Source organism: Pithys albifrons, chromosome 13, assembly GCF_047495875.1.
Source record: "Pithys albifrons albifrons isolate INPA30051 chromosome 13, PitAlb_v1, whole genome shotgun sequence".
NCBI classification, from domain to species: Eukaryota; Metazoa; Chordata; class Aves; order Passeriformes; family Thamnophilidae; genus Pithys; species Pithys albifrons.
Genome location: NC_092470.1, coordinates 21,412,501 through 21,434,785, shown reverse-complemented (window position 1 = coordinate 21,434,785; position 22,285 = coordinate 21,412,501). Strand labels below are relative to the sequence as shown.

The window sequence follows — 22,285 nt, the reverse complement described above, 5'->3', positions numbered from 1 at the left end:
AGGAGGAAAAGGTCACCTGGCTGCACTGCCCTGTCCCAGGTGTCAGGAAACAGCCCCACACAGGGGACATGGAGACCCTGTGGGACAGGCAGGTCTGAGCCCTGCCCTGCTCACAGATCTGGCTCCAGGCTGGGATCCCTGTGTGGGACAGGCAGGTCTGAGCCCTGCCCAGCTCAGCTCACAGATCTGGCTCCAGGCTGGGATCCCTGTGTGGGACAGCAGGTCTGAGCCCTGCCCAGCTCACAGATCTGGCTCCAGGCTGGGATCCCTGTGTGGGACAGGCAGGTCTGAGCCCTGCCCAGCTCACAGACCTGGCTCCAGGCTGGGATCCCTGTGTGGGACAGGCAGGTCTGAGCCCTGCCCAGCTCACAGACCTGGCTCCAGGCTGGGATCCTTGTGTGGGACAGGCAGGTCTGAGCCCTGCCCTGCTCACAGATCTGGCTCCAGGGTGGGATCCCTGTGTGGGACAGGCAGGTCTGAGCCCTGCCCAGCTCACAGATCTGGCTCCAGGCTGGGATCCCTGTGTGGGACAGGCAGGTCTGAGCCCTGCCCTGCTCACAGATCTGGCTCCAGGCTGGGATCCCTGTGTGGGACAGGCAGGTCTGAGCCCTGCCCAGCTCAGCTCACAGATCTGGCTCCAGGCTGGGATCCCTGAGTGTCTCTGCAGTTTCTAACTCTAATTAAGAAATTAGCAGACAGTACATGTCAGTGTGTTATACACAGACCCACAGAGCCAAAACACTGGAAAAACTCTAACCCAGTGGGAAACATTTCCAGGGGGGTGTTGAGAAACATCTGATACACAACTCTGGCATTTTCATTACAATAACCAGGATTTTGCCACAAAACCCTTTTTGGAGGCACCTTCAAAACAGACATTTAAATGTCTTTAAAGAAATTTCTGCTCAACACTTCCAGAAGAGGAAAACAACCTTGCTCTTCCAGATCAGTTTCCCTGAGAGCTCCTCCCTCCTGCAAAGGATACAAATCCAGCCAGCACTGTCCAACAGGAACAGGATCCCTCTGCAGAAGGAGCAATCTGTTATTCTCCCCAGACCCTCTGGAGGCAAATCCAGGGGGAAGCAGTCACAGGTCTCTGAGGGAGAGCCCTCCCCAGGAAAGGTCAGGTGCACAAGGAGGGACTGGTTGAGCAGAAGTTTGCACTTGTTGTTTCCAAATGACAGAATCTTCACAGAGAAAATTGAAGGCAGACCTGTAAATTTAAAGATATTTCAGGATTACAGCCAGCTGGGAATTTTGATTTGTAAAGGAGTCCCAAGAACATGACAATCCAAATTCACTGTCTCTGCTCCCACCTTAAGAGAAGTTGGGACTGGGGGAGGGAAGAGGGGCTTGTTTTGTTTTAAATCTCACTTTCTATGTCACTCATTTTAGAACAGTTTCCTAAAATTTTTCTGTGGCTTTTCAAGTGGACAATACTGTGAAAAATATAAAAAATCATCCCAAAACAATATGTCAGTCAGTGCTGAAAATAAAAGCTATAAACTTTAGAAATAAAAATATTTTAGGAAGGGAGAATCTTTAAGAACATCTTTAAGAACACCAAAGGTCCTGCAAAGTGTGTCAAACTGCACACTCTGCTAATCATAAAGCACAAGGTTAAACATCTAATGAGTCTCTGCAGGGCTGGTGAGGGGCCCTGCTCTGATTTCTTCCCCAGAGCTCCAGTGTCAAAGGGGAATCTGAGGGCACAGGTGACCCCACAGCAGTTTCATTCCCTCTACCAACATCCCCCTGGGACACAGAAATGTCCCTGTTCATTTTCCAGCCCAGTAATCCTGCTGGTCACTCTGGATCAGCGTGGCAGTGCCTGACACCTCCCCAGAGCTCAGCCCTGCCTGACCTGTCCCACCAGGGCAGCAGAGCCAGCCCAGCAAGGATCCCACACCTGGAACACACTCAAAGTTACTCACTGATGGTTTTAACTTCAAGGAGCTTTTTAAGAGCCTTTTCCTCACAACTGTGCAGGGAATTCAGGCTGCAATTTCCATCCTCTGCAGTGAATTCACAGACCACCAGTTCATGATTTTGTCCAAGAGCCAAGAGTTTTGTCTTGTTTGCTTGCAAACCATCATCCTCTGTGTTCTCCCACATGAAGCTGCAGATACAACATTCAGCAGGGTCATTGCTTTGTTCCCTTTCCACAGTTCCCTCCCTGGCCATGCAGTGATGATGACCAGCACCATTTAACCCTCAGACAAAGCCTCTGCTGTCACCCCATCCCTCCCGACACCAGAATGTTCCACCCCTGGCAAGGCACAGCTCAAGGCAGGGGGTGGGATGGGATGGGCTTTGAGGCCACTCCCCACCCAAACCACGCCGTGACTCTGCGGTGCTCCGCTCATTGCTGGTGTTCATTAACAGCTCAATTAACAGCTGCCTGTGGCTCTGACTCAGCTCTGAAAGCCGCGGGAGCAGCTCAGCCCCATCGCAGGAGAGGCTGTCACGGCCCGGCCCGGCCCGGCCCGGCTGGAGGGGCCAGGGGGGTCAGGGCTCAACAAACCCCCTCTGGGTTTGCTTTGGCTTTTTGATCAACTGTAGAGAACCTGGAAGAGCCAAACAAGGGAGGAGAGGGACCACGGGGAGAGGGATAACGAGGAGGTGATGGACAGCAGGGAGAGGGACCGCGGGGGGATGCAAAAGGGCACACGGACCACGGGGGGATGGAGCACGGGGAGGTGACGGACAGCAGGGAGGTGATGGACAGCAGGGAGGTGACGGGACAGCAGGGAGGTGACGGGACAGCAGGGAGGTCATGGACACCAGGGAGGTGACGGGACAACAGGGACACAGACAACAAACAGGGAGATGCCAACACCGTCCCCGCCGCCCGGAGCGTGTCCCTCAGCGCCCCGGCCCCCCCAGCACTCACTCGGCCCAGGCCCCGGGCAGGACCGCGCCCTGGGCCCGGCCAGCCCCGCCGGGCAGCGCCTGCACGGAGATGCCGCCGGGGGCCAGCAGGGAGCCCAGCGCGTCCTGGGCCCTGCTCAGCCGTGCCCGGGCCGCGCCCCGCGGGGCGCCCCACGGCTCCAGGGAGCGGGGCCACACCAGCACGCGGAGCTCGGCTGGGGCTGGGGCTGGGGCCGCCATCGCCGCCTCCATCCTCCCGGGGCCGCTCCCGGTCTCCCCGAGCTCCTCCCGCTCCGCCCTCAGCCCCCGCCCGCCGCCATCATTGCGGGGCCGCGCCTCCTTCCGGCCGGCTGACCGCGCTGACCAATGCAGAGGTAGGACTACAACTCCCAGCACGCACCGCGGCGCGGAGCAGGCGGGCGGCGCGGCATTGCCCGCTGGGAGATGTAGTTCGGCGAGCGGTGGGGGCGCTGCTGTGCCGCTCGAGTCTGAGCGGGTTTCGCCGTGTGTTTAATTCTCTACTTTTAGGGCAAATTTGCGGTGTCATTGAGCAGAACCCTCTCTCTTTAAGCAGAATTTCCTGTGTCTTTAAACAGCATTCCCTGCCTCTGTCCCTTCCTGCAGACGGAACGGCCGGCGGCGCTCCCACCTGTGCCCCCTGTGAGCGCACACGGTGTGCGGGAGTGTCACACACGTGCTGCGCACCAGCCGAGGGTCTCTGTCTGTACCCCAGGGGTCCCGCTGTGTCCCAGGGGCCTTTCTCTGTCCCGGGGGTCTCTCTCGGGGTCTCTCTGTACCCTCGGGGTCTCTCTCGGGGTCTCTCTGTATCCCCGGGGGTCTCTCTCGGGGTCTCTCTGGTCTCTCTGTATCCCGGGGGTCTCTCTCGGGGTCTCTCTGTATCCCCGGGGTCTCTCTCTGGTCTCTCTGTATCCCGGGGGTCTCTCTCTGGTCTCTCTGTATCCCGGGGGTCTCTCTCTCTCTCTCTGGTCTCCGTATCCCGGGGGTCTCTCTCTCTCTCGGGGTCTCTCTGTATCCCCGGGGGTCTCTCTCGGGGTCTCTCTCTCGGTCCCGGCACATGGGAGAACGCGGAGAGGGCGTGGTCATCACAGGCCCCGCCCCTGGGCGTGGCCGCAGTCGCGCCCCCCTCGCCCATTGGCCGGCCCGGCCCCAGGCCCCGCCCCCGGGCGGCGATGGCGGAGCGCGGCCATGGCGCTGCTGCGGGCGCTGCTGTCGCGGGCGCTGGGCCGGGTGTGGGGCTGCCCCGGGCATAGGCCCGGCCATGCGCCCCCGAGCCGCGCCATGGAGCACGACAGGGCCATCGAGGTCTACGGTGACTGCCGGGGGCGGGAGGGACGGGCGTCGGGAGGGGCTGCGGGGCGGCGGCGTGTGAAGGGCCTGGGGGGGCTCTGGGGGCTCCCGCTGTGCCCTTGGCGGGCTGAGGCTGGGGAGCCCTGCCCAGCCCTCTGCCCTGCCCTCTGCCCAGCCCTGCCCTCTGCCCTGCCCTCTGCCCAGTCCAGCCCAGCCCTGCCCTCTGCCCAGCCCTCTGCCCTGCCCTCTGCCCTGCCCTCTGCCCTGCCCTCTGCCCTGCCCAGCCCTCTGCCCAGTCCAGCCCAGCCCTGCCCTCTGCCCTGCCCTCTGCCCAGTCCACTGCCCTCTGCCCTGCCCTCTGCCCAGTCCAGCCCAGCCCTCTGCCCAGCCCTGCCCTGCTCCAGCCCTTCCCTCTGCCCTCTGCCCAGTCCAGCCTCTGCCCAGTCCAGCCCAGCCCTGCCCTCTGCACAGCCCTGCCCTCTGCCCTGCCCTCTGCCCAGCCCTCCTTACCTTTGCAAGTTGCTTTATTGCTGCCCCTTTGCCTTCCCTGCAGTCACAATCCAGAAAGCTGCTTTATTGCTGCTTTCTTTCTGCCCCTGCCTTTCCCACAGACATAATCCAGGGAAGTTGCTTTATTCCTGCCCCTGCCTTTCCCAGACATAATCCAGGGAAGTTGCTTTATTCCCCCCCTGCCTTTCCCAGACATAATCCAGGGAAGTTGCTTTATTCCCCCCCTGCCTTTCCCAGACATAATCCGGAGCATCCGGGACCCGGAGAAGCCGCACACGCTGGAGGAGCTGGAGGTGGTGACAGAGGGTGGAGTGGAGGTGCAGGAGATTGCAGAGGATGAGTACCTGGTGACCATCAGGTTCACACCAACAGTACCTCACTGCTCCTTGGCCACTCTCATTGGTGAGCTTTGGGTCATTAATTGGGCACCGTGAGCAGGAGGTTAATTGGGGCTTGTCTGAGAATTCCAGTGTTAGCTGAGGTTCAGTCTGGTGCTGCTCTGTTGGTTTGACCAGGAATTCCATCCTGAGAGCCCAACCAGCAACACAAACAAACCAAACACCCAAACCTCAAATCCAGAGAAATGTGGGGAAATCCAGGAGTTTGTATCCAGCCAAGGAAACTCTTCCAAAAGAACCTCTCAAAAATCTCCTGGGGAGTGGCACAGGATCCCTTCTTTGTGTTCTCCAAGTTATTTCAGTGATGTTACATTAAAAATTTGTCAGCTCTTAATGCTTGTCCCCCTTCCCTCTCCCTTCCCCATGGGCTGTTCTCCATTCACACCCACACAGAAATCCCCACATGCAATCCAGGGATCCCCCAAACAGCCCTGAACCATTAGGAGTTGGAAAGGAATTAAAGGGAATGAGAATCTACACTGGCCTATTTTGCCTTTTTGTTTTGTCCTTATGATTTATGGTGAGATTTCATCTGAAAAATCCCATCTGAGAGCCCTGACATGATTTGTTTAAATGTGCCAGGGTTAGAAACTCTTACCATTAAATATCAGAACTCAGATTTCTTGGTGTGTTTTACAGATTTAAGGGAAAACAAGTCTTTAGGTTAATGAGGACATTGATGTGCTTGTGCCCAAATAATGAATATTGGATTTTTTAACAGATATTAAAACCAAACCAAGCATTCCCCTCAGTACAGATGCAGTCCCAGGGGCAGATGGGGACCTCTGTCAAAAATACCAAAGAAAACTGGAAATGGAGGGATTTGTCTCTATTTAGTGTTCCTAGGAGGGGATTAGAGACCAGAGACCTGCCAGGCTCCTCAGGCAGGTGGGGACTTACCTAAAAAGCTGCACCCAAAGGGTCAAACCACAAATTACTCAGTCCCTCCATGGCTTGTGCTGCTCAGAATATAAAAGGAGATTGTCAGTTTTACTGATTGTTAAATTTGGGTTCTCTGAAAATGCACCTGAGACCTTGAATTTCACAAGGAAATTTCTTTTCTCTTGTGTTTTTTCAGGCCTTTGTTTAAGAATAAAACTTCAGAGATGTTTGCCTTTTAGACACAAGGTAAAGTACCTGCTTTGAATCCTGTTTTGAAGTAGCAGAATGAGAGACTGAGAGAGAGATGCTGCAGGGCAGGGGATGGGCTGCCCTGGGGAGCTTGGCAGCAGCCAGGCAGTGAAACCCTGGGGCCAGGGCTGGTGGGGCACAGGGGAACTGCAGGGTTAAAACCTGGGTTCAGTCTGCTTGGATTGCAGTGCCAGAGGGTGTTCCCTGCAGGAATGGACTGAGCTACAGAGGGAATCTGGGACTCTCACTGAGCAAAGCCTGTCAGGAATCTCACTGGGAATCTGCCCAAGGATGACTTCCAGTGCTTCACCTGTGGAAGTGACACTTGGGATTCTGGGGGCTTTTCACAAATTGGGCCTGACCTGTGGCCTGTGCAGAGCTCTCTGAGGAAGCAGTGCCTGTTCTCTTTTCCCAGCACTGCAATTCCAGGGATGGGGCAGAGGGGATCAGGTTCTCCCCTCTGTGTTCCCAGCACTGCAATTCCAGGGATGGGGCAGAGGGGATCAGGTTCTCCTCTGTGTTCCCAGCACTGCAATTCCAGGGATGGGGCAGAGGGGATCAGGCTCTCCCCTCTGTGTTCCCAGCACTGCAATTCCAGGGATAAAGCAGAGGTGATCAGGTTCTCCCCTCTGTGTTCCCAGCACTGCAATTCCAGGGATAAAGCAGAGGTGATCAGGTTCTCCTCTGTGTTCCCAGCACTGCAATTCCAGGGATGGGGCAGAGGGGATCAGGTTCTCCCCTCTGTGTTCCCAGCACTGCAATTCCAGGGATGGGGCAGAGGTGATCAGGTTCTCCTCTGTGTTCCCAGCACTGCAATTCCAGGGATGGGACAGAGGGGATCAGCTCTCTCCCTGGTTGTCAGTAGGAATGACACACATTGTATGTGCACTGGACAACTTTTCTCTCCAGTAATGAGTAAGTTCAGCCCTTGTGACTCTTCTAACATTGCTGATCTCTCCTCCAGCTGGAAATCTACATCTCTGAGGGCACACATTCCACTGAGGAGGACAGTGAGTAGAGCCCTGCAATGAGCTGCTTTGGCCTGTGTGTGCTCCTTTGGGTCCTTTCCTCCCCTGCCTTCCTGTCCTTGCCAGGAGTTCTTACCCCTGAAAGCTCTAAAATCCAATGTCACTGAGGCTGTTTCCAAAGCTCAGGTGCCTCTGTGACTATTTGCTTGCTGCTGGTTTGGTTTCTTTAACAGAACCCCCACAGTCCTTGCAGGTGTAAAGTTGTGCTTGTAACAAAAGAAGTTGCTGCTGAATAATTGTCATGAAGAGCTCCCTGGTTGATCTTGCTCTCCTAAAATATTCATATTTCTGTTAAATATTTGTTTCTCACAAGTCAAACTTGCAGGCCATGGACATTCTGTCAGAGCCAGAGCCAGTCCCTGCCCTGAACAGCTGCTGAAGGCCCTGCCTGGGGCTGTCCCAGTGCTGAGCCTTGGGTGTCTCTGGCAAAAATTGGTTATTTTGGTGAAGTAACTACAAATTGAACCTGGAGAACTTGGACTCCTGATTTGTCACGATTTTCATGACGTGTCACTAGAGCATCTTAAATTCCTTTCCTAAACTAGGAAAGAAACAAAAACATTTGATTTCTGATGGTCGGCTGTGCCTGAGCTTTCACTTGCCTTGTTCCCCATTTCCTGTGAGCCCTCTGTGCTTTAACCCCTCTTGAGCCCCCTCCTGTCCTCAGGTGTCCCCACCCTGGAGGCTCCTGAGGCCCCTTTTCCTGGGCTGTTTTGCAGTCAACAAGCAGATCAACGACAAGGAGCGCGTGGCGGCGGCGATGGAGAACCCGGCGCTGCGGGAGCTGGTGGAGCAGTGTGTGACTGAGCCTGAGTAGGGCCTGGGCACTGCCCACATAGCCTGGGCACTGCCCCTGGCCTGGGCACACAGCCTGGGCACTGCCCCTGGCCTGGGCACACAGCCTGGGCACTGCCCTCGGCCTGGGCACTGCCCACACTGCCTGGGCACACGGTCTGGGCACTGCCCACAGCCTGGGCACACAGCCTGGGCACTGCCCACGGCCTGGGCACATGGCCTGGGCACTGCCCCCGGCCTGGGCACACAGCCTGGGCACTGCCCCCGGCCTGGGCACACAGCCTGGGCACTGCCCCCGGCCTGGGCACTGCCCACACTGCCTGCCCACACGGCCTGGGCACTGCCCACACTGCCTGGGCACTGCCCACACTGCCTGGGCACTGCCCACATGGCCTGGGCAGTACCCACACAGCCTGGGCACACAGCCTGGGCACACAGCCTGGGCACTGCCCACACCGTCTGGACACTCAGCCTGGGCACTGCCCACACAGCCCGGGCACTCCTCACCCAGCCTGCCCAAGGGGAAAGCAGCCAGCAAGGCCTTGAGTCTCATACTTGAGTTCTTTTTACCTCCCTTCCATGTGTTTTTTACAAAGAAATTGTTTATAAGATGTAAATTATGGGCACTCAGTCTCCAAATGAAGTGTGTGGTGCTGAGAGTTTGGAGTTTCTGGTGGCCAGGGAATATTTTGTGATTAAAAGCAACATGTCTGCATTGCCTTCAAAGAGATATTGTGATATAAATTCAGTTTTGTAAGTTAAGTTTCTGGGTTGTTTCGGTCACTTCTTACACTGAAATGCTCATTTCTGGGTTCTGATTTTTGGTTTTTTTCTTTAAGCCTAAGTTCAGATTTCTGTCAGAGAAGGAAGGATTTCCTTCTTCATTTTCTTCAACTTCCTCATTACAACAAACACGTTAAAGATGAACTTAATGTAGAAAAATAATTTAGAGCTGAGGGACTGGGCTAGAACAATTTTCACTGGAACATTATTCCTGTTAATAGTTGTGCTTTTTTCCCTGTCAGGTCCATTTCTAATTCTGGAGGCTTTGCTTTATAACCACCCAGAGGGTAAAGTTTCCCTCTGGACAAGCCCTTGCCTGTTTGATCCTGCCTTTTCTTATGCCTTACCTGCAGTGTGGGAGGGGAGAGCATCCCAGAGCCCTTCACTGCTCTGCTTCCCACTGTCCTTGTGTTCCCACAGTCCTGCTCCCCTCGTGTTCCCGCTGCCCTGCTGGGGAGGGTGAGGCAGATGAGCTGCTCAGGGACAGTTCAGTGCCCTGGGGAGCAGGAGCTGCCTTATCTGTTGGCTGTTTTCCTGGAATTTGCTTTTTTCTCTCCTTTCCAGCACGGGGGGGTTGATATTTTCAGAGTGCAGATATCTGAGCCACCAGCAGGATGCTGTGACCATGAGATAGGCAGCTCCTCCTCGTGGGTGAGTTGCCTGGTGGTTCCCTGGGTGCCTGTGCAGAGCTGCAGCTACACCACCAAAATGGCATTCCCAGCCTGGGACAGGGAACAGGGATGCTCCCATGACCATAAGAGGCCTTTCCTCGTTTCTGCAGTACCTTGGTATTAGTTCCAAGGGCTTTTTCCTGGAGCACAGAGGTCAAATGTCCTTCCTCAGAGCCTGTGAATTCCAGCAATTCAGGAAAAGGGCTCTGACCCCAAAGGCAGGTGTTTAAACCCGGGAATATTCCCAGTTTTCCAGGGGATGGGTCACAGCTGGGGGCACTGGGAGGTGACTCTGCACTTTCCAGCATTTCCATTAAAACTGGGGTTGGGATCTTTGTCCATCCCTGTTGCTGCCCCACAGGGGGGGCAGAGGTTTTGCTGCCACGGGGGTTTGGGGACACCGTGGGGGTGACACACAACGAGGGTGCCAGAGGAGCAGCCCCGAGCAGGTCACCCCGAGAGGGGCACAATCTGGGGGGGCTGAGGAGCACTGGGTGTCCCTCCAAACCCGGGAAGACTCACACGTGTCACCCCATCCTCACTTGTGTCACCGGTACTAAAACCCTCCCTTCGGATTACTCGTTTTGCATTTCCAGTGAGGAGGAACAACTGCAGAGGGCACCAGCGACCCACGGCCCGGAGCTGTGCGGGGCAGCACCGACAGCCCTGGGCAAGAGGGGCTCCCCAGCCAGCCCTGCCCGGCTCCCGGACCAGTCCCGCTCCGAGGGGCTCCCCAGCCCGGGGCTGTGCGGGGCAGCACCGGCAGCCCAGCCCGGTCCCCTCCCCGGCCCGCCCGGTCCCCTGCCTTCCCCGGCCCTGCCCTGCCCGGTCCCCTCCCCGGCCCTGCCCTGCCCGGTCCCCTCCCCGGCCCTGCCCTGCCCTGCCCGGTCCCCTCCCCGGCCCTGCCCTGCCCTGCCCGGTCCCCTCCCCGGCCCTGTCCTGCCCGGCTCTCTCCCCGGCCCTGCCCTGCCCGGTCCCCTCCCCAGCCCTGCCCTGCCCGGCTCCCTCCCCAGCCCTGCCCAGCCCGGTCCCCTCCCCAGCCCAGCCCAGCCCCGTCCCCTCCCCGGCCCTGCCCTGCCCGGTCCCCTCCCCAGCCCTGCCCAGCCCGGTCCCCTCCCCGGCCCTGCCCTGCCCAGCCCGGTCCCCTCCCCAGCCCAGTCCCTCCCCAGATGTGCAGTCTGAGAGCCCTTGCAAAGGAAGAGCAAACTGTGAGGGGCTGTTCTCCCCCCACCCGGGGGTCTCCCTCCCAGCAGGGCTGTGTGAAGGGCTCGGGGGGCTCCTCTGCAAACACCTTGCACAGAGGTGTGACTGTTACTGGAAATGGCAACGGAGCCGTTGCGTGCAGAGCCAGAGCTGTTTTTAGCACACAGGTATTTCTAAATATTTCCACCCAGCCTGCTGAGCCTTCCCTCGGTGCAGATGCAGGGCTGGGGCTGGGGGTCTTCCCTCCCCTCCTTCAGCACGTGGGAAACAGCTTTATTTCATTTCCCAACAGGAATGGTCTTTGTGGAGCAAACAGGCTGTGCCCCAGTACCAGCTGAGGATGAGGCATCTCCTCTCCCTGCCCTTCCTTCCCTCCTCCTCTTTTCTGCTGCTGCTTCCCACCGGGAATGTTGCTGTGCAAAGGGCAGCCCTGGCTGGGTCCAGCACCCCAAAGGGGCTGATGAGGCTGTTCCCACTTGGAGCAGCTGCCAATAAACAGCCAAAAAACCCCAAACCCAGTGAAATTCTTCAGATCCTCTCCTTGCTGTCCTGGCTTCACTGACCCTCGAGGCTGTGCCTGTGAACCCTTTCTGTGCAGCACAAGGAGGTTTTAAGGAAAAGAGAAAACAAAACCATCTCTTACGATTATCTGAAGGGCACAGATGGAAGTTGGGAGCTACTCCTGGTTGGACTGGATTTGCTGCTTCCTCATGTGCTCAGGTCACCAGCAGGACCAGGTCCCTCCCTTGGCCTTGCAGCTGCTGAAGGGCTGATGACCCCTCTGGCTCTTTGGGAATTAAAGTCCTCCAGCTGAGACCACCTGGGCCAGACAGCAGCACCTGGTGAGGTCTGGGAGCTGCAAACACAAGTGTTGTGCCAGGGAGACCCAACTGCTCCGGGGCTGTGGAAGCACTTGGAGAGTCCCTGTGAATCCCAGACACAAACAGGCTCCTCCATGTGCCTCCTGCTTCCCAGCTAATGAGCTCCCTTCCTTCCTGTCTCCAGGATGGAAATGTCTGGAGGTGACCAAGGCAGGCACAAAGGTCTGATTTCTGATCTGAAGCCAAAAGCCTCTGACTCTCAGAGAGTCTTTAAGGAGATGATGGAATCACAGAACCCTGGAATGGTTTGGGATTTGGGACAGGACAGAGGGAATGGCTTCCCACTGCCAGAGGGCAGGGATAGATGGGATATTGGGAGGGAATTCCTCCCTGTGAGGGTGGGCAGGCCCTGGCACAGGTTGGGCAGAGCAGCTGTGGCTGCCCCATCCCTGGGAGTGTCTAAGGCCAGGCTGGAACAACCTGGGACAGTGGAAGGTGTCCCTGCCCATGGCAGGGGGTGGAACAGGATGACCTTTAAGGTCTCTCCAACCCAAACCATTCCATGACCCTATTTCAAACATCTTTTGATCCATAAGCCCTTTCCTCCTTCCCTTTCACCCCACTGCAGCAGCTCTGTCTGAATAACATCCTGCTTGTGGTGAAACAATAAAAGCATATTTAAAAGAAGAAAAAAGGCATTTCTACATCCCATCTAACCCTTCCCCCTGTCAGTGGGAAGTCATTCCTTCTTGTCCTGTCCCTCCAGGCCCTTGTAAAGAGTCTCTCTCCAGAGAGATTCACTGTAGGTGTCTGACTGAGAGAAAATCAAGCAAGATGAGTGTCATCATCACTGATAATGCAGCCCCTGTGCTGGTGGGAGGCCTGGCTGGTTCTGTGGCTACAACTCAGATGAAATGCCTTTCCAGCAGAGACTCCCACACTGTGATCCAGCCTTGTCCAGCCTCAGTGCCCACCAGACACCTCCATGGTTTGGCCACTGTTGGGCTCAGGGCCTGCTGTGCTTTTGGTTTGCATCAAAACCCATCGTGCTGCTCCCAGTCCCAGCACTTGGGAATGGGTTCATGTTTTAACAACAAATCCCAGTTGCAAACAGCTGCTGGAAATGGATTTCAGATGCAAAGTGATCCCCCTTTCTGCTCCAGGGCCTAAACCATTCCCCATTAACAGAAAACTCCCTCAAAATTCCCCACAGGGGAGGCAAAATGGGAAACGCCCCCATTTCCTTCAGTAACTGTTTAATTGAAGACACTCCTGAGCTGTGGCCATGAATCCCAGCACGGGGCTGTCCCTCAGCACAGCTGGGAGGGGACAGGAGGGGACAGATGGAGCAGGGCTGCAGGAAACCACGACTCAACACAGGCTCTTGGAACATAAAAAATTTACACCATGTTGGAAAGGAATAAAACACCAATGGTGAAGTCATGGGTGTGTTTTACATACAGATCACACACAGGATTTCCCCATTTGGGGACCAAGTGCTGCTCCCAACAGTCCAGGTGAAAGAAAACACCTGGAGCTGTGACCTGGGTGGGCTCCAGCCTGTCCCTGCTCAGTGCCAGGAGGGTTCCCTTCATGATCCCCCAGTTTTTGGGCATCCTCCACAGCCTGAAGAGTAATAAGGAAAGGAGTTGCTACCTAAATGCTCCTGCCCTTCTTCAGGGACAAACCTACCAGCAAACCCTCCCCGATACAGGGAAGGATTCCCACACACCACTCCAGGGAAGGAGCTGTGCCTCATAAAATACGGATATTCTAATTAAAAATCAGCTAACCTTAACAGAGGTGACTCTAGATAAGCAGGAAAAAAGAGGTTTAGCTTGTAAGAGCACAGAAAAACACCTTAACCAACCATTACACTGCTACACATACAAAAATGCAGGGGTGAGCACTTGGCTGCCCACAGGCAGGGGATGTGCTGCTCCCCACAGCCAGGCAGCTCCCTCTGCTTCCCAAACACATGCAGGGAATGTGCTGGTGGACTCCAAACCCTGGTGTCCCTGATGATCCCCCCTCTGCTCCAGAGTGGCACAGGCAGTGGCTTTGGCACAGAAAGCCAGCAGTGAGGACATGGGGTATGGAGCCCTGCACAGCCCTGACTGAAGCCAAAACCTCACTGCTCTGCCCTGCCTTCATTTCTTATATTGCATCTCTTTGGCTTCAGAGCATAAACAGTTCAATGCAGGTTCCAGGAATGGGTTCCAGCTTCAAGTGCCTTAAGGAAAATCCGGAATCCCTGCCCTGAAGGGCGGCTCGGGGTGGAATGCTGGACGCTCACTTCCGAGATATAAAAATAATAATAAAAGTCAGGGTTTGTGCTGGCCAGCCAACACCTTCAAGAGGCTGAAAAGGTCGTGTGATAGCACCATGAGCATTTCTGGGAGGTGTCCCCTGAATTGTTTCTGCTGTCGGGTGCCCTTGCCCAAAATGCCTCCCCGCTGTCCCCCAGGGCAGGTGGCCCCGACAGCACCGATGGGATGGGATGGGATGGGATGGGATGGGATGGGATGGGATGGGATGGGATGGGATGGGATGGGATGGGATGGTCTGAGCACCTTGACGGAGCGGCACAGACACAGGGACCGGGGCAGGGCCGCCAGTGCTGGCCGTGCCAGGAGCCACAGGGCACTGCCGGGGGGCCGGCGGCCCCGGGGCCGGCGCTGTCACCTCCGGGACAGCCGCTGGTCGCCGCGGTGGCGCAGCCCGGGCTGGCGGCAGCTCCGGCAGCACTGCAGGCGCACGGTGGGCAGCGGGCACCGGCCCAGCAGCCGCAGCGTCTGGCAGAAGGCGAAGCTCAGGCGGTCGTGCTCGCAGGGGACATCTGCGGGGAGGGAGGGGACAAGGACAGCGTCAGTGTCACCGCAGTCGGCAGGTGCTGATGTGAAAATATCCCTGCACAAACAGGGGGAGGAACAAGATGGTCTTTGAGGTCCCTCCCAACCCAAAGCATTGGAATATTCTGTGAGGGTTGGCACGAGGCTGGCACAGCACAGACAGAGCTCCCCAAACCAGGGCCCCCCTGGGCATGGGGCAGCCTCAGTGCCCCTCATTGCCAGCACCAGCACCACCTGTGCTGTCCCTGCAGCCCCACAGCACCACTGCCAGGGCAGGCTGAGGGACAGGGCACACACCTGCCCACACTGACACCTCCTCCCAGACCCCTCAGCGCTGGCAGAGCTGCAGAAAGGCCAGAATTCCTTTTTCTTTGCATTGTTTAGGTTATTTTGAGAACCTGCATCATCTGGTTTGTTTCCTGCAGGTGTCCTGCAGACCCCACAACAACTCTGGTGCTGCTCCAAGGACAGGCTTTGTTTTGGGAACCACTGCTCCTGTGCCAGCCCCAGCTCTGCCAGGTGGGCAGTGCCAGGGCAGCTGCAGCATATATAGTTGTTTATTTAATTTTTTGAATATATAGTTGTTTCTTTAATTTTTAATTCCTCCCTTTCTGCTCTATCTCACCTCCCTGAGCCTGCAGCATCTCACCCAGTTGGGTAAGACTTGCTTGAATTACATCAGCTCTGTCTGATTTCAACTCCTGTACTAATAATTGAAATGAATGACAGCTTTTCTCTGAAAAAGGGCAGAGTTGGTGCTGCTGGGGCCAGAGCCCCCAGTCCCCTCTCACTGCCCCTCCCCAGGCACCCTCTACCAGGACCACAGTGAGCAGGGGCACAAATGGGGCAGGAAAATGGCTTTGCTCTTTCTCAGGACACTTCTCTGCTTAGGAAGCAGCAGGATGGAGCCAGGGGAGCTGTCACTGCCCCCTGCCCCTCGCCATGCCCCCTGGGAACAAAGGCTGTGCCGAGGGAAAGGCTGCTGCCCCCATTCCCACGGGAGCAGCCGAGCCCAAAGGACGAGGCAAAGGATGCGGCAGATGCAGAGCAGAGACTTTTCCCCCCGTTTGGGATTTCAGCCACAGTCCCCTCCCCCAGCCCAGCAGCAGGGAGGTCAGTAACTGCTCTAAAATTAATGTTCTAGTTCAGCTGAGGTATTTCCTCTCTTCCTCCCGAGCTGCAGCTCTCTGTGCCTGGCAGGACTGTCCCTGTGTCCCAAAGCACCGCTGATCACCAGCACTGCTGGATCCAACTGCTGCCAGTGGAGCAGGAGAGAGTGGATCCCCCCTTCCCTTCCCTTCCCTTCCCTTCCCTTCCCTTCCCTTCCCTTCCCTTCCCTTCCCTGGGACTCGCTCCCACCTGGGGGCTGGCACAGTGTGGAGTTTTCCTGCTGGTTGAGCAGAGTGGGTAAGAAATCTCTGTACAGCCCAGCAAAGGCACATCCTAAACCCGCCGTGAGAGCACCGGAGCCGGTTGGGAAGAGGGAAGTATTTGCTCATGTGATGCTCTATCAGAGCCTCAGGGTCAACATTCTCAGGAGAACCCCATGCCATGAGGACTCGGCTCAAAACTCCCCATGGAGGGGTGGGAATGTCACCATCACTGCCCGGGGGGGTGCCCAGCCCAGGCAGACCCCCAGGAGCCCCTTGGTATTTTTAGCTCTCTCTCCACTTATCACAGCTTCCTAGAAAGCTATTTATGGATCCCAACCAAGCTGCCTCCTGCTCTCCCTTGGGAGGTGCTTTCCAGGACTGGAGTGAGGGTTCAGCTCCCTCCTGAGCCTGGGCACGGGCAGGGAGTGCCCACCCTGCCCGCAGTCACTCTGTGCACCACGTTATCAGCAAAGGAATGAGGTTACCATGGAAACAGCCGGGATGGGCTTGGGGAGGGTGGGGAAGAGCCACCTCCCTTGGCTGGAGGCTCTGCTGACCTTCCAGGAGATCCCACCAGAGCTCCAGGACCAAAGCAAAATGAAGTCATGGAATCACAACACACACAAATTGGAAGGGACCCACAAGGATCATCGAGTCCAACTCCCGGCCCTGCACAGGACGCCCCAACAATCCCACCCTGTGTTGTCCAAACTGCCAGACCCCAGTGAGGTCAGTGGAGCCCGTGAGTGTTCCCATCACTGCTCAGATCCGGGCTCGGGGCTCCTGCAGCGTCTCAGGGTGGATCTGTGTGGGGTCAAGCTCAGGTCTGAGAATCTTGGCTGGGCCTGGGATTCCTCCCTGGAATTTGGTCTTGGGCAAGGGAAGCTGTAATAAGCACTTAATTTGTCAGCTCTTCAGAGAGGGCCCTGCAGAACCAACCCAATTTCCATTTAATCCTTTTACTGTTAGTTTTTTTCCTATTAACATTTTTTTATATAATCCTCACACTTCATTTGGACACATGTTCTGGAAGTTTATGCCAAATTTTAGGCTAAAGAAATAGCTTAAAGCAGGGCTTTAAAAATCCAGGCTTAGTCAGCACATTAGAGACTGAAAACCCCCACTTTTTTTTGGGTTGTTTTTTTAAGGTCGGGGTGGAAGTGGCTTTAAATTTCATTTAAGCTTTTGCCACTCAGACCTAAGCTTTTACTTTTATGCTTGGGAAAAATAAACTTCCTGGAACAGGTTTTGTAAAAACAAGGCAAGGTTGAGCTTTGGCTGAGCTGGCAAATCCAGGGAATTAGGCTGCTGACCTCTGGCCTTTGGGATGCTCCCAGAGCCAGGGCTGAATTTAACAAGTGTTATCCCAGGGTCCTGCTCGAGGCTGTGGTGCCCTTCCCTGTGGTCCCTGGGCAGCCTGATGGGATGCATGGGATGCACCCCAGTGCCAGCTTTGCCTGCACAGACTGGTACTGACAGGGCACAGCTGGGAGAACTGGGAGGAAATCACAAACTCCACCAGTTCTCAGGTGTCCGCCTTGCTGTGGGCAACATCTTCCTTCCACATTTAATGGAAACAGGGAGTCCTTTCCCAAGCATCCCTTTCCCACTGACTCCTGTTGTTAATTAGCAGTTAATTAATTGCCCTCAATGCCTCACTCAGCAGCACCTCCCAGCCTTGCCTCTTGGATAGGGACTTCCACGCTCAAATGACAGAGAAAATTGGAATATGCTGCAATTATTTCCCATATAGATCCCTTGTGGACAAACTCAGCGACTTGCAGAACCATGAACAATTCCATTCCCTTACTCAGAGCAAGCAGGACCACAACATTTAATTGCCAATTAATCTTGAGGCAATTAGAAATACAGCCAGGCCTGGCTAACGAGCCTGGAGCAAAGGGGGCAGCTGGAGGGTGATGGGCATCAGGGACTCACCCCAGAGTTTGGGGGTCCCCTGGGCACTGTCCCTGTCACAGTCCCCTCCATGGTGCCCTGTGCTGGCTGCTCCCAGGGCACAGGGCTGGGCTCCATCCCTGCTCTGTCCCCTCCCAGAGGAGCTGCACACACCAGTCTGCACACACTTGTCCCTGAGCCAGCTGAGGCTTTACCTCATCCCTCTGGCATTCCAAGCTGAGACACCTGTGAGGCAGCCTCAGTTTGCTGGGGTGCCTGGGCTGGAGCCACCAACTGGCCCCATCCCCTGCCCAGTGCCTGCCTGGGGCGAGTCTGGGGAGCTCCCAGACCCCCCAGTACCAGATCCAGAGAAAAAGGCACGAGGGAATTGATTAATTTTATGGCATGACCACAGTGAGCCTGCAGAGATGTCCATGCTCTGTCCCCAGCAGGGCTGTGTCACCACTACCAAGGGCTCCCCAAAAGCCACCAGTCTGGCACGGCCACCACCCCAAACAGCACTGACCAGCTCCAGCCTTGGCTTCCTCCTCCCATATACAGCAAATTCTCCTTTTATGAGTTAAATCTATTTGATCTGCTGGGTAAACAAGTTGGTTTCTCCAAACCCTGAGATGGGACCTGGGGCTCAGTTGCTTTCCAAGACACCACAAACAATTCCCAGACAAATGTCCCTGGAGTGTCCCACAGAGGCACTGGGGTGCCCACGGGCTCTGATGCTCCCCAGGAGCCATCTAAGGACACAGGCACAGCTGGCTGCAGCTGGAAGGCAACAGGCACATTCAAAAATAACCTCAGTGTAATCTTCAATTAATTTATAACCTGGCAAAAGCACAGGACTCTGGTTCTAATTAATCCCGACATCCTTTAATTGAGGAGCTGATTGCTGTGAGATGTTTGTTTGTGCTTCGTTTGTTCCATCTCGGCTCAAAATCCATCTGATAATGGTTTGAACATTGAAACCCTGCTGGGGTTATTGGCATTTCTGTGTCCAGGGAGGGCACAACCACTGACAGACCCAGCCATGGCCTGCTGGCACCGGAGCACCTGGTGCCAGGGGAGGGAGAGGCTCCGTGTGCTCCCCAGGAAAACACGGATCACTCCAGCCTGCATCCATCTAGTGCAGTAAAGATCCTTTATAACACAGGAAAGGGCTGCAGTTCTGGTCCTGCCTTTCTGGGAGCCTGTGCATTTACACATCTGGGATTTCCTGCCATGTGAAAGTTTTGTTCCCCTTCATGCTTTGGCTGGAAACGTTTGTATTTCCAAGAGGCGTTTCCTGCCCTGGGCTGCAGCCAGAGTGTTTATGTCATTTTTGATCCAGGATTTCAGCATTTATTTGTGTGCTTCCTCCACATCTCAGTGGTTATTCTGGTCCAGCCTTGGCTCCATGGCTCTCATCACCCAGCCCGGCACGGAAATTTTCCCTTGACTAAAATAGCCGGAACTGCACATCACTTCTTGAGCAAGGCTGACTAACCATTTCCTAAAGGCTGAAGTGCCCCATGGCCCTGCAAATGCTCCAAAAAGGAGCTGTTTAATGGCTAAGGACATCCCAGTGGCCGGTGCTGCCAGTCCCCAAATCCCACTTAACCAAAGGCAATGCTCCTGCCCTCTCTGGAACGGGAGCCAGGAGGAACATGCAGGACATGGGACAAACACACATAGCTGGAAGGGTGCAAATGGGTGTCCCAGCTGCAGAGGGGACCTGCAGAGTGTGGAGCAGCTGTGGATCCAGCTCCTGCACCCTGGGCATGCTGCCCTCCTGCCCACCCAACCCATCTCTCAGCTCTCCCTTTGTTCAACAAACCTCCTGAGGGTCTAATGTTTCCTTCCAGGCAGCCAAAGAGGGTTTTTTTGCACAGACACATTAAAAAGATAAAGCTGATTAAAGATTGACATGCTCATACCAATGACATCCAATCCCTCCTCATAATGCTTTTCCTTTCAGTGCCATTAACTCTTGCAGGCCCTGATTTCTGGCTCCCAGGGAACTGCCTGGTGCCTTGGGATGTATCTCTGGGAGTGAAGCTGGGAGGAGAAGCCAAGTGAGTGCCTCTTAGAGGAGACCAAACAGAGCATGAAACAGCAGCCACCCAGCAGAGAGGGGGACATTCCCACCTCCCAGCACACAGTGTGGCCACCCAGCAGAGAGGGGGACATTCCCACCTCCCAGCACACAGTGTGGCCACCCAGCAGAGAGGGTGACATTCCCACCTCCCAGCACACAGTGTGGCCACCCAGCAGAGAGGGGGACATTCCCACCTCCCAGCACACAGTGTGGCCACCCAGCAGAGAGGGGGACATTCCCACCTCCCAGCACACAGTGTGGCCACCCAGCAGAGAGGGGGACATTCCCACCTCCCAGCACAGTGGGACAGGTGACACTCTGCTGTGTGACCTGGGCAAGGGGCAGAACTCTGCACACCAGAGTTTCTAACTGGGTCTTGCTCCACCAGCTCTCACCAGTGCCATGTGATGGGAAAGTGTCCCCAGCCATGGCAGAGGGTGGGGATGGATGACCTGCATTGCTGCTCCACAAAGCTGGTGATGGAGGAGCCACCTGCTCTGCAGGTAACAGTCCTTAACCATGAGCCTGGGTGGTTCCCACACCAATCCCCAAGATAATCACCATGTCCTCAAAGCACAGCATCTATCCAGGGAGCTCCACAAGCTCCCAGGGAGCACAGACACCCTGAGGACATCTCTCAGCTGCCAGGACAGGCAGAAGGCCCTGGGCACCACTCCCTTACCCGGCTCGGAGCTGTCACAGTCCTGGGGGTTGCACTTCTGGGTGCTCTCGGGCCAGGGCTCATGGTCACATAGGCTGGTGTCCTCCTCGGCCACCCCCGTCCGGGTGTTGATGCACTTCACCTGGCGCCGCTGGATGCCCCCTCCACAGGGAGCCGAGCACTGCGGGAGCAGGGACCCCTCAGGCCAGGGAACCCCTCCCTGTGTCCCTCCAGAGCCCTTCAAACCCCCCCAGAGCCACCTCAGAGCTTCCCCAGAGTCCTTCCAGAGTCCCCCAGAGCCACCTCAGAGCCTCCCCAGAGCCACCTCAGAGCTGCCCCAGAGCCACCTCAGAGCTGCCCCAGAGCCACCTCAGAACCACCTTAGAACCACCTCAGAGCCTCCCCAGAGCCCTTCCGGAGTCCCCCAGAGCCACCTCAGAGCTGCCCCAGAGCCACCTCAGAACCACCTCAGAGCCACCCCAGAGCCACCTCAGAGCCACCTCAGAGCTACCTCAGAGCCCCCCCGAGCCACGTCAGAGCCTCCCCAGAGCCCCCCAGAGCCACCCCAGGGCCTCCCCAGGGCCACCACAGAGCCTGGGGCTTGCTATGGCAGCAACCCCAGCTGGTTTACAGGGTTGGGCTCCCCCATTCCTTGTCTCATGCAGATCCCCGTGGAGGGCCCGTGCCCACTCACCTGCCCCCAGGAGCCCACCACCCAGGTGGTGCAGGGCTGTGTGTTGCAGGGACGGGTCGCGTTGGGCCGCGATGTCTCGTCGCAGCGCCCGAGCTCGGGGCACGTCACCAGCCGCTGCTGCTCCCCCGTCCCGCACGACTCCGAGCACTGCAGCACACAGAGCATGGCAGCTCCATCAGCACCCCAGAGCTGCAGCCCCTCTGCTTGGGGCCAGGCTGGGACAGCTGAGGGGGTCACCTGGGGAAGAGAAGGGTCCAGGGACACCTGAGAGCCCCTGGCAGGGCCTGAAAGGGCTCCAGGAGAGCTGGAGAGGGACTGGGAACAAGGGATGGAGGGACAGGACACAGGGAATGGCTTCCCACTGACAGAGGGCAGGGTTAGGTGGGATACTGGAAAGGAATTCCTGGCTGGGAGGGTGGGCAGGCCCTGGCACAGGTTGGGCAGAGCAGCTGTGGCTGTCCCATCGCTGGGAGTGTCCCAGGCCAGGCTGGAAAGGGCTTGGAGCACCCTGGGCTGGTGGGAGGTGTCCCTGCCCATGGCAGGGGGTGGGATGAGCTGTCCCCAGCTCAGCCCCCTCCCCAGGCCCTACCTCTCTCCAGGAGGACGTGTACCAGGCCAGGCAGGGTGGGCTGTGGCAGGGCAGCTGTGCTGGGGGTTTGTAGAGCACGGCCTGGCAGTGGAAGGGCCGCAGCAGCCGCTGGTCTCTGGTGTCCACACAATGAACATCCCGAACCTTCAGCCCCTCACCACAGTTCCTGGAGCACTGGGAAAGGACAAGAGAATCCATGAGCATCACCCTGGGGAAGGGCAGCAAGGGCTGGTGCAGGGGGAATCCCTACTGGAATGGGAGGTGAGCTCAGGGACATTCTGCCTTGGGCTGGGTTGATGCTCAATCTCTTTTCCCCTCTTCCTCCAGTCCAAGACAGAGAACAGCCTGTGGATGTCCTCACCCATCACCACCACCCCTCTGAAACCAGCTGGTTTCCAGTTGTAACAAGTCTTTATGCATTAAATAACTGATGATCTCAAGGAACAGTGACCAACCAGAGTAAGGAGAGCTATTCCCCACAATCAAAATTACTGGATTCACCCAACCCAAACCTCAAACACACCCTGGTAGAGCAGAACAGCCAGAATATTTTCCAGAGAGTGACAAGTCATAGAATCCTGAAATGGTTTGGGTTGGAAAAGATCTTAAAGA

At 56.4% G+C, this 22,285-nt stretch overlaps 3 protein-coding genes across 6 annotated transcripts in view; 1 reads left to right on the top strand and 2 right to left on the bottom strand.

The window, feature by feature from the left end:
- SPG11 (SPG11 vesicle trafficking associated, spatacsin) overlaps positions 1-3,209 on the bottom strand; it is a 31,504-nt gene extending 28,295 nt beyond the window's left edge. For 2 of the 3 annotated variants that reach the window (XM_071568644.1, XM_071568646.1), the window contains exons 1-3: positions 2,894-3,209; positions 1,935-2,119; positions 986-1,213 (exon numbers count right to left, since the gene is read on the bottom strand). In XM_071568644.1, the coding sequence (XP_071424745.1) occupies positions 986-1,213; positions 1,935-2,119; positions 2,894-3,123 (643 nt within the window). In that variant the 5' untranslated portion in view covers positions 3,124-3,209. Of the gene's footprint in view, positions 1-985; positions 1,214-1,934; positions 2,120-2,330; positions 2,349-2,893 lie in introns of those variants that run through there. The other variant, XM_071568645.1, reaches the window with a different exon arrangement.
- Positions 3,210-4,054: 845 nt separating this feature from the next.
- Positions 4,055-8,803, top strand: CIAO2A (cytosolic iron-sulfur assembly component 2A). 2 transcript variants are annotated; one of them, XM_071568265.1, is made up of 6 exons: positions 4,055-4,201; positions 4,927-5,091; positions 6,166-6,215; positions 7,183-7,228; positions 7,966-8,079; positions 8,371-8,803. In XM_071568265.1, exons 1-5 carry the CDS (start codon positions 4,078-4,080, stop codon positions 8,061-8,063), a joined length of 483 nt encoding a protein of 160 aa, XP_071424366.1. In that variant the 5' UTR covers positions 4,055-4,077; the 3' UTR covers positions 8,064-8,079; positions 8,371-8,803. The 2 variants fall into 2 exon arrangements, with proteins under 2 accessions (XP_071424366.1, XP_071424365.1); XM_071568264.1 differs by having other exon boundaries at positions 7,966-8,803.
- Positions 8,804-12,901: 4,098 nt separating this feature from the next.
- The window catches only part of ADAMTS7 (ADAM metallopeptidase with thrombospondin type 1 motif 7), a 39,851-nt gene continuing 30,467 nt past the window's right edge, over positions 12,902-22,285 (bottom strand). The window contains exons 22-25 of the mRNA XM_071568080.1: positions 21,674-21,847; positions 21,085-21,231; positions 20,412-20,571; positions 12,902-14,358 (exon numbers count right to left, since the gene is read on the bottom strand). Of these exons, the coding sequence (XP_071424181.1) occupies positions 14,201-14,358; positions 20,412-20,571; positions 21,085-21,231; positions 21,674-21,847 (639 nt within the window). The 3' untranslated portion in view covers positions 12,902-14,200. The remainder of the gene's footprint in view (positions 14,359-20,411; positions 20,572-21,084; positions 21,232-21,673; positions 21,848-22,285) is intronic.